A 15,063-nucleotide genomic window follows, 5' to 3' on the forward strand; every position below is an offset into this window, starting at 1 on the left:
GGATTGGTGGTTGGACTAGATGACCTCCTGAGGTCCCTTCCAACCCTAACTTTCTATGATTTCTATGATTCTGACAGGTACTCATGGCAAAATAGTAACACTCTCCAGTGAGATCTCCTGTGTAGGAAAGTGCTGCTCAGATGGGTGGGTGTTAGGATTCTTCCATTCATTACACAGCTTTCAGTGTGCCAAGGCCTCAGCATGGGTTTCCCACACTTCACTAATGCCAAGACACTCAAGCAGAAGCCCTCTCATTGTCACCTTTTGGTCATACTACCTTTCTGAACTGTCACACTTAAAACATCTCAATTGCCCACTCAGCCTGGAATTTAGGGTGACCAATTTTTCAAAATGGAAAGGTGGGCCACATGCTCCCCTGCCTGCCCCCCTCTGGTGGCACAGCAGGAGCAGAACTGAGCAAAGCCTATGGAGGGCAAGGGAGGATGTGGGCTGCCCACTGCAGGGCTTCGGGTTCTCTGCCCTGCTGCTCTCCCTCCAGGAGCTTCATGCTGGATGCACCATCATAACAAGGTGCCCCCTACCCACCTGGCAGCAGTAGGAGGCACAACTTTGCATTGCTGCCACCACTGCTGCTGGGCAGGCAGGGGATGCATTGCCATGGTGACACAACCAGTGCAGGTCTCCTGTGGGAAGGCAGCAGGGCGAGGAGACCTGAGCCCACAGTGGGCAGCCTGCATCTGCCTCTACCTCATGCACAAAACTGGGGGGCATGTGCCCCCCATTCTCCCCGCCCTAGGAGTGGGGAATCAGCAGGGAGCCAGCCACCCCATGCTGCCCCCTGGATGAGTTGCCCATGGCTCCATCCTTATCTTTGGCCAGCCCTACGGCTGCTCATTCCTGTTCTGGCCCCAGCCACTAGGCACCAGTCTTGCTGGGCAGCATCCCCAACCCCAGCCCCCACCTGCAAAGTTCAGTTTTTAAATAAACAAAGAAACAAAACAAAAACCCTCCGTCTTCTCCTGGAAACCAGGAAGGGAGCTCCTTTCTGCTATAGCCCTAGCCAGCTGCCTGGCCCCTGCTAGCTGCTCCCCTTACAATTTGTTTCCTTCTCTCACTTTTTCTCCTGGGAGCTTTTAAAGGCCCCGGTGAGACACTCCTTCATTACCCAAATGCCCCACAGCTGGGCTTTCTTAAGAGGACTAACTGTTCCTCCTTAAAGGGACAGAGCACCCTATAACAAGGTGTAATTCAATATTATTTAGAAAAGGAAAAATAAAAGAAGTTTAAATCATTCAGCTCCCATTCAACCAATGAACCAGACATAGCATAGGTTAACAGGATTATAAATCTCTCTGTTCCTAAATCCCTTCAGTCCTAAGATTTCACTGGTTATAAACTTATTAAGAGAAGCAGGTTGTTTCTACCAGACCACAGAATTGAAAGCTAAGATCTGTGCTACTCCACCAGTCCACAAATACTGTCTGCCCTCTGGGTTAAGCTATCCATGTACCCTGGAGGGTAGCAAATTGATTGGGGAAAATAGAAGAACAACAAAAGGAAACTAAATGGAGCTACATCCAAAGCACAAAATGTGTACCATACAAGGAAAAGATGGAGGGGAGGAGAAGCAGATTTCTAAGAGGAGAAAAAAATAATGTTAAGATAAAACCCTCAAAATCAATCCCACATTGAGTGGGTTTCTTATTGCTCTTTGAAGTTGTGGTTGCATTCCAGCTCATTATTTTCATTTCTTTATTCTTTTTACTTGTTACTCACCTACACAGAGGTCCTGGCCCTCCATTAGTGTTTCTGCAAGGTTCTTAGAATCCCATCGAGCCCAGCCTTACCCTCAGCTCCATGTAGCCTTCTAGCATTGTGGCAACCCCCTCGCCAGTGAGAAAGCACATACAGAGCCCACACATAATTCACTGAACCAAAGGTGCAGACACAATCACAGGATCTGCTAATACACCTACAGGAGGCTGCCTTGAAAACACATCAGTGCATACATAATGGTTATACTTTGGATCAAATCCAGCTCTTAATTATAAGCATAAAACTCTTCAATCCATTCTGGCCAAGGAGGACTTAAAAGGACCTTATTCAATGCCCATCTCTGGCAACATCTTGTAAGGGTTCAGCTGAAGTCTTGCCACGTATAAAGCTGGTTAAAAAATTTGATGAACATTTTGTTAAGACATTGACTTCAGTAGATGTAGGATCAGACCCCAAATTACCCACATGTCTGCTGTTTAGCAGATAGTGACACAAACAGGATTTGAACTTCCTAGAGGATCACATATTGATGGGATGTAGTGCATGGAGGATACTGCTCATATTTAAGAACAGCTCAATGCTGGGCAGACTGTGTAGAGGCATGGATGGTGTATCATCTTGGGCAGGGTGAACCATATGGAGGACATAATTAGCTACAAATCTGGGGTAAGCTCTCTGCAGGATTGGATTCACACAGCCCTACATGTTAAAGAGACTCACCATGCCTTTCCTTTATACCAACAGGTGCAGGAGATGGGTGGGGAAAGGGTGGGGAGAGGACAGCTCTCATCTCTTTTGCTTAAGCCCTGAGTATTACTGAGTTTTCTCTCTCATTAACCAAGGCCATCTACTTCTAAACAGGCCAAGCAGGACTGTCTTAGGGAGCTGTCTGCATTGTGGGAGTCACTACCGGAAAATGCAAGTTCTGTCTTCATCCAAGGCTGAACTAACCCCTCTCCGCAAAGTACACTCATCTAAAGGTCAAGTTCTCTAATGCTAAGAATCACTGTTGACTGATGACTGGAGCATCAAACTCTCCCTTCTTTGCATCCAGAACCCCTGCACCTATCTCCTTGACAGCTGGCAGACTTTATGGCCGCAGCAGGGGCTAGCAGGCCTGCAGCTTTCACCCTGCTGCGCCTTAACACAGTGTCACCCATGTCATGAGTTTTGCTTGTCCACAGCTTGAGGTACAGTTTCCCCCAAACCCCTGCTCTTATCTCCTTGAAACTTGACAGGCTTTGTGGCCTCACCAGGGGCTACCATCCCTGGAGCTTTCACCCCACTGTGGTTTAACACACATACGTGACATGAGTTTTGCTTTCAAGAATTTGGGGTGCAGTTTCCCCCAAACCCCTGTACCTATCTCCTTGAAACATGACATACTTTGTGGCCTCACCAGGGGCTACCATCCCTGCAGTTTTCACCCCACTGTGGCTTAACACACACACGTGACATGAGTTTTGCTTTCAGAACTTTGGGGTACAGTTTCTCAGAAACCCCTATTCCTATCACCTTGAAACTGGGCATACATCATGCTCCTTCTGGAGGCTACCATCCCTGCAAGTTTCATCTGAATCAGCCAAAAGACAACAAAGTTATAGATATTTCATTGATTCCCCATTATACCCTATGGCCAAATCTCCAAATCTTTTCCAAATTGATTTGGAAGCTCCGAATCAATTCGGAAAGCCTAAAGCTTCCTGCAATTCAATTCCAATTCATAGATTTGGCCTCTGAATCATCCAAATCATCTCCAAATCCAAATCATGATCCAAAGCTTTGCACAGCCCTAGAGCCCAGGACTCTTATAATGAGCTCTGTGTGGAAAAACCACTGCCATTAAATGTTGTTCACTTCTGTAGGTGCAGGGGTACATAAAAGTATTGTGCCCTAGCTAAGGAAAGAAAATAGGCAGGAGAGGTAAACACAGACAGCACCTTTGAGCTTCCTCCCATGCCACCCCTCCTCATAAGCAGAGGGAGAAAAAATTATTTAGGAGGGCTGAGCACATTCACGCACCCCCCCCCCGGTAAGTATTGTGGGGGAAGGGGTGGGGGGAAGGGAAAGGGCTGTGGAGGGGGCAGACCAAGGCCCTAGCAGTGAGGGAGGGAGCCGGATACAGGAAGGAGCAGGGGCTGGCGTGAGTGGGGCCCTGGCCAGGCCAGGTGGTGGGACAAGCGGAGGCCCAGGGGGCACGTGCCCCCCTGATCTGTGCACGGGGCAGAGGTGGCTGCTGCTGCGTGCTGCACTTTGAGTCTCGCTGCCCCAAGAGCTGCGCGACGCCACTTGCGTCCCACCACTGGGTGGGCAGGGGGAATGTGGCATCAGCCACTCTCAGGGCAGCTGCAACAGGGAGCAAAGCACAGTGTGCAGCAGCAGCCACCTCTGCCCCACACACAGATTGGGGGGGGCACATGCCCCCCAGGCCTCCACTTGTCTCACCACCTGGCCTGGCTGGGGCCCCACTCACACCAGCCCCTGCTCCTGCCTGTGCCCCGCTCCCTCCTGCACCACTGGGGCCTCAATCTGCCCCCTGCCCCATGGTGGTTGATGGCTTAGAAACGGTATTTAAAGGCATGTTTTTTGGGAATTGGCTTATAGGTATAGATATATGCCTTATAAGGGGTCAAGATGGGCAGCAGGGGTTAAATTGATTTCTAGAGAGCTTGGGAGACACACCACAGCTTCTCATGGCCCTGAAAGCAGAGCACCACTGGGGCCTCAATCTGCCCCCTGCCCCATGGTGGTTGATGGCTTAGAAACGGTATTTAAAGGCATGTTTTTTGGGAATTGGCTTATAGGTATAGATATATGCCTTATAAGGGGTCAAGATGGGCAGCAGGGGTTAAATTGATTTCTAGAGAGCTTGGGAGACACACCACAGCTTCTCATGGCCCTGAAAGCAGATGGGCTGTCTAGCACAACAAGGACAATGGAAGGACACAGCCTGGGAACCAAAAAAATATGTACCATACTGTCCCATAGCACAAGATAAGCGAAACCAGCAACAAGGCCTCAAAGAGCAGGGAGGCCTAAATCCTGGTTTTGGAGGAACAGACCAAATTAGGAGAAGGCCCAGAAAGCTACGTGGACGTGTGACCACAGAGAAACAACCAACCAGAAATAGCCACGGATGAAGAGTCATCAGGAGTCATCAAGGGGGAAGGAGAATACAAAAGCAAAGACTTGAGATTACAAAAGTTCCCTCCCTGTCCCTCCTCCTTCTCCTCCCCGAGAGGGGTCCCCATCCCCCAGAAAGGGTCCCCAAGGCCGCCATGGAGTGCAGATATACCAGCAGCCCATCAAGCACCCCACTGGAGGGGGGCTGTGGGCCTCAGCATCCAGACTGCTGACACCTAAGAGAGAAAGCCTCAGTGTGGAGCCTGCATCCTGACCAGATGTAATTTGACTCTGATGACAGTCCTAGGACTGGTAGATATAGAACTGCTTGATTGTTTGTATTGTTGCTTTTCTGTTCTTCCTCTGTATCAATAACTTTGCTTATTATCAACTTGCAGGTGTTGTGGTCAGTTTGAGTGTTGCTCTCGCCCAGAACAAAGGTATAGGTGCTGGGTCCAAATCCAGTGTCAACAATTGGCAACTCCGCCAAGACCAGGACAGTAACCTGACTGATCGGGGAATTTGTTGATGCAGTGACCCTTTTCTAGAGGGGTTAGCTGAGACTTGTTGTCTGTTACTGCTGACTGGGAGACTTTGTCTGTCTGGGTCAGACAGAGTAGTGGACATGGTTACATGCTGTGGTCCACTTGGGATTAAGTAAGAAGTTCCTGTTGTGTTTGCAACACGAAGCTAGAGAGCAAAGAAAGTAATCTCTCTGCTGGATAGACTGTGTGAATGAATGAACAGGGTCCTTTGACTCTAAGGTCCTTGGGAATAGTTACAGTCTTCTGTGGAGAGAGGACAAGAGCAGTCTTGTGTGTTTTCTGTGGAGTATGTAAGGTGAAGATAACAGGTGCAGGTTATGGAAAGGCAGAGTGAGGGAGGAAGCGGGGCTAGGACTGGAACAGGGGCAGGCTCTGCACAGCCAGGGCCTGGTGCGGGACAGAGCTGCGAGCAGCTTGTCAGGGGGTCGCCTAACACGGGGAGGGGCTGGTGGCTCCCACTGCTGCACGCACCCCAGGAGGGCTTGGGGGAGGGGGAGGATGTTCCCAGATCTGCGCACAGGGATGAGAAGCTGTGCTTTATCCTTGTCATGGTAGAGAGAGTGGCCAGGAACAATTGTATACCTGTGCTGTCTTTTTTCATGACTATTATTCAAAGCTGGCATGTGCCACCATAGCAGCCTTCCTCTGGAAAAACTCACTATGCTCTGTAAACATTAATGAATTAATGTTCATCAATTCATCAATGAATTAACACAGCACCCCGATGCAAAGCCCACCAAGTAACTTCAGTGGGCTTTGCATTGGACCTGATGTTTCCAAAGGAAACTGATGCATGGAAAAGAGAAATGAGATGTCCAAGGTCCCAGGGCAAGGCACAAGAACAAAATGCCAAATAAGGAACAGAACGCAGAGCTACTGACATGCCAGTTCCTAACTACTGCATCTGTTTTTTACCATGCTCTGTTCCATCATCAGCCCAAAGGAAACTGCCACCGTTAAGACCAGTTCAGTTCTCACCAGAAGTGACAGCAGAAGCAGACGATGTCTCATCAGCAATTCCTCACAGTTGAAAATGATTGTCTTCCATGATTATCTGTGGGTCCAAAGATGGTTGATGTAGACCAGGGGTGACCAGGAGATGGAGGAACCGAGCCAGTTTAACTTATTTTTTATTCAGACTCTCTAACAAATTAATCTTTTAATCGGTGGTGGAGTGGGGCCGTAATATAGAAGTGATAGGGAAGTGCTATCTCACTAGCCATCTGGTTGCAGCCCTGAAGAGCTCACTTCCTGGATGAAATGCTCATAAAAGTGTCAGGATAGCTGACCACCTGAAACCAGCACATCTGTCATGCAGGGAGTATTGGAGTGAGCTTGGCTTTCCTCTGAACTGTTCTGGTGCATCAGTAGGGCTGAACACGTGTGGTAGTATAAACAGAATGGCTTCATAGGATCAGTTTGGATCCAAAATCTTGATCAGAGATTGAGGGTGAACTTCTTGGTTCTGTCAGTATTGATTTGTAATTCTATGCAAATTAAATCAGATGATGTTTCATCAGCAATTCCTCACAGTTGAAAATGATTGTCTTCCATGATTATCTGTGGGTCCAAAGATGGTTGACAAAGCCAATCTGAAATCTACAGCCTCTGTTGCAACTCAGGCACGTGTTTCTGTCCAGGGTGGGTGGCTCTCAATTCTTGATTTAGTCTACGAAACACTTTCTGCTGCTCCCACTTTTTCTTTTCCTGTGGTTGTCAAAAGGTTTCAAAGTACTAAGATCCTTTCAGCAGACTCTTCCTCCATTTGGGGTGGTCCCGGGTGATACTCTCCCATGAGTTGATGCTGATGTTACATTTTTTCAAGTTGGCCTTGAGGATTTTTTCAAGTTGGCTTGGGACTGGACATATTTAAATCAGCAGGTCCTGATGATCTCCACCCCAGAGTGCTGAGGGAATTAGCAGAGGTCATTGCAGGACCCCTGGCATGGTTTTACGAGCACTCGTGGTGCTCTGGTGTGGTGCCAGAGGACTGGAAAAGGGCCCATGTGGTTCCCATTTTCAAAAAAGGGAGGAAGGAGGACCCAGGAAAATATAGGCCAGTCAGTCTTACCTCAGTCCTGGGTAAGTTTTTTTAGAGAATTATCCTGGAGCATGTCTGCAAGGGGCCAGCAGGGGAGGTTATGCTTAGGGGCAACCAACACGGGTTCATTAGAGGCAGGTCCTGTCAGACCAACCTGGTGGCCTTCTATGACCAGGTCACAAAATCCTTAGATGCAGGGGTAGCAGTGGACGTAGTCTTTCTGGACTTCAGGAAGGCCTTCGACACTGTCTCTCACCCCATTCTCATTAAAAAACTAGGGGACAGTGGTGTCGACACCTACACAGTCAGATGGGTCACTAGTTGGCTGGAGGGCCGCACCCAGAGAGTGGTGGTGGACGGGTGTTATTCAACCTGGAGGGATGTGGGCAGTGAGGTCCCCCAAGGCTTGGTCCTTGGGCTCCCACTGTTCAACATCTTCATCAGCGACTTGGACAGGGGTGTAAAAAGCACCCTGTTCAAATTCGCAGATGACACTAAGATGTGGAGGGATGTGGGCATGCTAGAAAGGAGGAATAGGCTGCAATTGGACCTAGACAGGTTACAGGGGTGGGCGGATGAGAACATGATGGGTTTCAACATTGACAAGTGTAAGATACTGCACCTGGGGAGGAAGAACCAGCAGCAGACCTACAGGCTGGGGAACTCCCTTCTCGTCAGTGCAGAGGCAGAAAAGGATCTTGGAGTCATTATTGATGCCAAAATGAACATGGACCTGACACTGTGGGGACACGGTCAGGAAGGCCAACTGCACCTTGTCATGCATCCACAGCTGCATCTCGAGCAGGTCCAAGGAGGTGATCTTCCCCCTCTGTGTGGCACTGGTCAGGCCGCAGTTGGAGTACTGTGTCCAGTTCTGGGCGCCGCACTTCAGGAGGGATGTGGACAGCACTGAGAGGGTCCAGAGGAGGGCCACTCACATGATCAGGGACCAGCAGGGCAGGCCCTACGAGGAGAGGCTAAGGGACCTGAACCTGTTCAGCCTTCACAAGAGAAGGCTGAGGGGGGATCTAGTGGCTGTTTACAAACTAGTCAGGGGGGACCAGCAGGCACTGGGGGATTCCCTGTTCCCTCGAGCACTACCAGGAGTGACAAGAAATAACGGTCACAAGCTGGCAGAGGGTAGATTCAGGCTAAATATCAGGAGGCGCTACTTCACTGTCAGGGCAGGTAGGATCTGGAACCAACTTCCAAGAGAAGTGGTGCTGGCTCCTACCCTGGGGGTCTTTAAGAGGAGGCTGGATGAACACCCCGCCAGGGTTGTTGACCCCAGTACTCTTTCCTGCCATGGCAGGGGGTCGGACTTGATGGTCTGCTCAGGTCCCTTCCGACCCTACTAACTATGAAACTATGATGTCCTTGAAGCACATTCTCTGCCCTCCTCTTTAAAACTTGACTAAGCAGGAAGAACAAAACTTGCTTGGGAGTCTGGAGTCAGATATCCAGATGGCATGGCTGGCCCAGTGAACTTGATGTCAGAAGATCATTGCCTCAATACTCGTGGTTTTTGCTTGCAAAAGGACACTCATTTTGGTGTATCTGTCTTCCCACTAGATTCAAAGCATCTTCCATAGGCAGCGTTGTTGGTACTTCTCCAGCTACTTGAGGTGTCTCCTGTATATTGTTCACATCTCAGTTCCATACAGGAAGGTGGGGATCACAACTGCTTGATAAACCATGAGCTTGGTTTCAGATCTGATGTTGTGATCTTTGAACACCTGTTTCCTTTGGCATCTAAAGGCTGCACTTGCACTTTTAATCCGATGTTGGATTTCTTTTATGTCAACCTTCTGTGAGAGTTGGCTTCTGAGGTACTGGAAATACTCAACAGTCTCCAGAGTCTCACTGTAAATCTGAATTAACAGATCTGAGGACTGCTCATTAAGAGCTTGTTAATGGAGGACCCTAGTCTTCTGAATGTTAAGTGTCAGTCCCATTTTCTCGTATGCCTGGGTAAAGACATCAGCAATTGCCTGAAGGTCTGCTTCTGAGCAAGCATCATCAGCATACTGGAGCTCAATGAGTGAGGTTGGGGTGGTCTTGGTTTTGGCTCAGAAGTGGCTGAGATCAAACAGCTTACCATCCATTTTGTCTACTCCACCTGTAAGTCTGGTGGCTGTCAGATGTAATATTACAGTAAGAAATATTGAGAAGAGTGTTGGAGTGATGACATAGCCTTGCTTAGCTCCTGTCTTAACCTCAAAGGGATCTGTGATAGATCCATTAATGAGAACCACTGCTCACATACCGTCATGGAGCAAGCAAAGAATGGTGATAGATTCAGTGGACATCCATACTTCAGGAAGATCCTCCACAGTGCTTCTCAGCTGACAGGGTTAAAGATTTTTGTGAGGTCAGGGAAGGCCATGTAGAGAGGTTTATGTTGTTCCCAGCATTTTTCCTGCGGCTGGCAAGCAGCAAAGATCATCTCGGTTATGCTTCTTGATGCCCTAAATGCACACTGAGATTCCAGGAAGAGCTCTTCAGCCAGTGGAAGGAGACTGTTCAGGAGGTTTCTTGCAATGATCTTTCCTATGGTGGACAACAAGGCAATCCTTCTGTTACTTCAACAGTTAGACCTGTCTCTTTTCTTGAAGATTGTCATGATTATGGCATCCCTAAGGTCATCTGGGATTTTCTCATCATTCCAGATCCTTAAGATGAGGGCAGGGAGCTGTGATGTGAGCGCCACTCCCCCCTGCTTGAAGATTTCAGTGAGGATTCCATCAGTTCCAGATGCCTTGTCACTCTTCATCTGCTTAATGGCTTTCCTCACCTGGTCAATGGCTAGAAGGATTTCAAGATCATCTCTGACTGGGTGTTGCAGTCTTGTCAACAACAGAGTCTCAATTGAGGACTTCAAAATGCTCCATCTGACAGGTGCTGATGGCTCCACTTTCCTTGATCAGGTCTCCTCCATTCTTAGGTTTCAAGGGGGTTGGTCCCTGAGTGCTCAAACCACAGATGGCTTCGGTGGCATTGAAAAAAACGCACATATCATGGATGTCAGTGAGATGATGAATCTCCTTTACCTGATGTGTAGATGATATGTAGGCAACACCTCATAATGTGAAAATACTAGAAATAGCTTAAGGTAAGCCACAGACCCTTCTTTAAACCTTGCCACATTTAGGCATGCTCAAAATAATGGGTTAAATCCTCAATCACACAAGTTATACCCCAAAAGCCAGTACGATGGCTCCAGATTCACTCAGAATGGTTTTAGGTGCTTCAGTTGGAACCAGGAGGAAGTCAAAATCAAGAAAAAGAAGTTAATATTTTTTATTTTTGCTTAGTCCTAGGCACACTAATCACACTTCATTTATTATTGCAAAGCTCTCTGCAGGGCAAAGGTGCACCTCTTCCAGGCATTCAGTCTGTAGAATGACATAGAGAAAACTATGCAAGAGGCAAGTCCAATAAAAGATATTACTTACACAAACCCTTGCCTCTCGCATAACTCATGGACCATCATGAGTACAGCATCACTCAAACACAACCATGGAGAAAACTATTACCACTATTCTTAACTTCCCCCACCCTATGAAAGCACCTCTAGGTTTGCACGGTTTGTCACAGGAGATCATTTTTTAAAAAGCAACTGAGCACAAGGCAGGTATTGTAGACATACAGCATTCTCTTGCCCTCCTGGAAGATGTTAATGAATTACATTAGAAATAATACAACTCTCTCCTTTTACTTTAAGGTTCAAGTGTAAAATCAACAAAGAAAACAAGTTCTTGCTGGAGATATTTAAGTTTTCTCTCTCCTTACTAGGTTCTTCTCTATAAGACAGATAAGGAAGTGTTATGGAATTACTAAAATATGTAAGTAAATGTGATTTCTAGCCAAGAGAAGAAAAAACCTTGCTCAGAGTACTCAAGATTATTTTTTTTAAGTAAACCCCTTGAAAGTAATCAAACCCGCTTCTTGCATGTCTCTTGCACCAGAAATACGGTGCCAGATCCTCTGCTAAGGAAAACTAGTATAGTTACACTGGAGTTACTAGGTTTCTACTGGATCACTCTAGTTTTAGGTCTAGTCTACTGAGTCCATAATTAGTCAGGAAAGTGGATAGTCATATGAACCCAGGCTGGTTGCATTCAAGTCATACTCCTGTTGACAGCCAAGGACACCAAAGTATGATCTACATTTATATCTATGTACTGTGTACATAACTGGATATTATCCTACTTTCCTCTACACAGATCTGCTTACAAGAAGAATGCACCTTCAGAAGCCAGAGTTGTTCTTACTCACGCTCACCTCTGAAGGGATGAATCAGGCTCCTGGCATTTCTTTCTACTGATTTCCATATGGGTAAGATCCTGTTCTCTCCCTTTCTGATGTTTCAATGCAGGTTTCGTCAGAAAAGAAGCACTAAGAGTTTAAGATTTCTCACCCACGCTGTGTGTGGCTTAAGCACCAGACTGGCCATTCCTGTGTTCTAAATGCAATTCTGATCCTTACTCTTTCTGTGGCTCTGGGCAAGTCCCTTCTATGCCTCTATCGTTTGGGTAAAATGCTTACCAGCCTGTGACAATTAAATTAGAGATTGGCCTAATTTACAGCTAGTATAAGTTACCATTCTCCAGATGAGAAGCCAACCTACTGTATGCAAAACACTAGATAATATTTCAGTACCTATATTACTACTGAGAGGAGCTACATTGTTCCTACCTAAAAGGAAAATTACAGAAAATAGTAAGAATCCAGCATCCATACTACCTTGTAGTCCAAGAGTCTTTCATTCATTTTCTTGGGCTTTGGACCACATCCATAATGAGGCACTGTTAATTGCACTTGGATATGGAGTTTACATCTGCTATTGAGCCAGTATTACCAATCTCATTTTTTCATGCCTGCTGGTCCTTATGCCAAGATACTATTCATAAACAGTAGCTAAGCCGCAGAGCCCATCACTCCCACCACCCTTCGTCGCTGGTTTATGTCACGATCAATTTTCTAGCTGCATATGGATGTCCACAAGGCGGCTCATCAATTGTCATCCAGAGTAAAATAAGTGGCCAGAGGCTTGCCACAGGTGGCTAGAGTCACACAATTCTCAGAGTATTAGACAGCCTCTTGCTCCAGCTTAGCAGATATAAAACAGTCTAAGAAGGAGTAGAATGCAAAGTCACAAAAATCCTATTGATCACACTGGTCTTTTTATGCAAAGCTAATTCATAAACTGCCATTCCTAAAAATAAAGTTAATAAAGGATTCTTGTAAGTAATGTATTAATTCACAGAGAAAAATATAGTCATATATACATATACTCATATATGGCGCTCACACACACAGGCACACCTAGTGCTTACTCATGCTTGAAATAATATGCTAGTTATTGTAGTAGAAACTCATCTACAATCTTAATTTGAGGGGCTTCCAATACTCCATAATGGACAGATATTGGTACCTCACCCCCAGCGTGCGTGTGCGCGCGCGCGCGCGCACACACACACACACACACATACAGGCTTACTGAGTGCTACCCAGTTCTCAGTGGAAAACTGAATTTAAAACGTACAATATCCAACCCTTCTGCAAACAGCCATGCTTACCAGTAAATGAGAGACAGCCCATCAAAACGCTCGAGTTCTCGCCCAGTAGGCTTGAGGTAGGACATTATCTCCCAACCCAAAGTCACTTATCCTCTTCTTTAGTCCTGGAAATTGACTAAATTGGGGTAATGCGACTAGTCTCCATGCTCCAAATCCATGCGTCACCAAAGGGGTCTGGCTGCGGCTGTTTCACTGCTCCCCTCCCTGCAAGCCAACACTTAGATAATCATTGCAGCTTTTAGCTAGAATGAGACTCATCTAATCCGAGGCAGACAAGACATGTGACTGCATCCTGACCCAGCCCTCCTTTGGTAAATCAAACTGATTCCCCCAGCTTTCCCTGCAATTTGCTGCCAGTACTTGAGGAACAGCTCTTTTCAAATGCTCTGATCAGAGGAGCCGCCTCACACTGGATTCTCTACTTTAGCTGCCTTTTGAGTGCACTGCACTATGAACAGATGTTATGTCTCTTGGCTTAATCCTAAATGGCAGGTCCGGCAAGGGCAGACTCATTCCCAAGGGCTTCCAAGGTTTTAGCTCCAGCTCCAAACAACAACAAGGCACTGGCTGCAAGATGCATCATGCTGGTACTGCCAGTACCTTCCTTTCACTCATGTTGTACCTATTTCCTGGGTGGGGAGGCAACCCATTGCATTAGTAATATGCTTGCTTGAATCCATCCACACAAAACAGTACAAACAACCTATACAGCCAGGCCTGCTGAAAATGCCTCTGATTTTTTTGGGAGCAAAATGCAGAATACCACTCCTGCAGGCCTAGATTCATTCTCTTCTATGCTCCACATTTCAGCATTCCAAATGCAACCAGTGGAGCTGGTTTCTCCCCCTTCCTATTTCATAAAATATCCAGTGTCCAAGAGCAGATCAGTGGAAAGAAGACTGTAGGGGTTTATTGAGCATGTTAAATTTCAGAGATCCTGTACAACTAAGATTTATTAAGCACCAAGATATATTTTCCATTGTCCCTACAGTCCTTGTTTTTTTAAACAATGATGTGTTTTTTATGGCAGCTTGTGAATATTACAATTATTTTGATGGCATCTGTCATTTCACAGGTCATTTAAAGGGTGAACTGTTTTGATCTGATTTTAGGTGTTTCAGAGCTGTAAACAGACAGGGCAATATAAATTACTGTTGATCTCTCCCTTTTCTCCAATAGAGCAGTTGTTATAGAGCAGTGAAAGGAGCAGGATTTTTTTTTTAAATTATCAAAATTATTAACTGGAGCTCAACTACTGCAAGCCTCATTTGATGAGCCCTTATTCAGACATGAGTAGGTTGCCATAGGAATAAGGGTTGCACAGTCTGTTGGGCCGTAGGGGTTTTGAGTGTTCCATGAATGAATATTAGATATTCCTATGCCATATAAGACTCTTTGGTCTTTTAAAAACTATGGCTGTTTTGGTTGCATGAACATTTGACTTAGTACAGCAATCAGAAACGAGGACTTAACAACATATGCTAGCAGTTGTTATTGAACCTGAATCAAAGCATCAAGAAGGAGGAAGCTGGTTTACCATATTACCAACCCCAAGCATTAAAAAAGATAATTAGATTGGCTTAAAAATAATGCCACTCAAAACAACCCCCCAGGTCAACACAGTTTAGATTTTGTATGTTCTGCCTGGGTTTTGAATGTGCGCCCAACTTTATCCCCGCCATTATGACGGTTAGAAACTTCCTTCAAAAACCAACAAAAATACAGTCTAAACTTCTGACTTCTAAACTTATAATCACATGGCTCCAGAGGGGAACTAAAGAAACAACATCAACTGTTGTGACATATGTAGCAACTCTGTGGTCAGTTAATTCAAAACAAGTGGCTAAATGGACACACGATCCATCAGGTTTTGTTTTGATGTTGTATTTCCTTTTGTTGTTTATAGAGAGCCTTGAGCACGCTTGGGGATTGACAAACAGAAGGTACTGCTCCTGCCCACTGGAGGACAGAGTTAAAGGTTTTATCCTAAGTACATTAAAATGAATTTAACATAATGAAGTGCAATTGGCAAGGA

General features: G+C 46.3%; 1 protein-coding gene across 1 annotated transcript in view; it reads right to left on the bottom strand.

Moving 5' to 3' along the window:
- LOC112550233 (syntaxin-binding protein 4-like) overlaps nucleotides 1-11,920 on the bottom strand; it is a gene marked incomplete at its 3' end in the record, with an annotated part of 93,979 nt that extends 82,059 nt beyond the window's left edge. Inside the window, exon 1 of the mRNA XM_025203591.1 lies at nucleotides 11,867-11,920. Within this exon, the coding sequence (XP_025059376.1) occupies nucleotides 11,867-11,902 (36 nt within the window). The remainder of the gene's footprint in view (nucleotides 1-11,866) is intronic.
- Between the last annotated feature and the right edge of the window lie 3,143 nt (nucleotides 11,921-15,063).

Source organism: Alligator sinensis, unplaced genomic scaffold (assembly GCF_000455745.1).
Source record: "Alligator sinensis unplaced genomic scaffold, ASM45574v1 scaffold404_1, whole genome shotgun sequence".
In the NCBI taxonomy this organism is placed as follows: domain Eukaryota; kingdom Metazoa; phylum Chordata; order Crocodylia; family Alligatoridae; genus Alligator; species Alligator sinensis.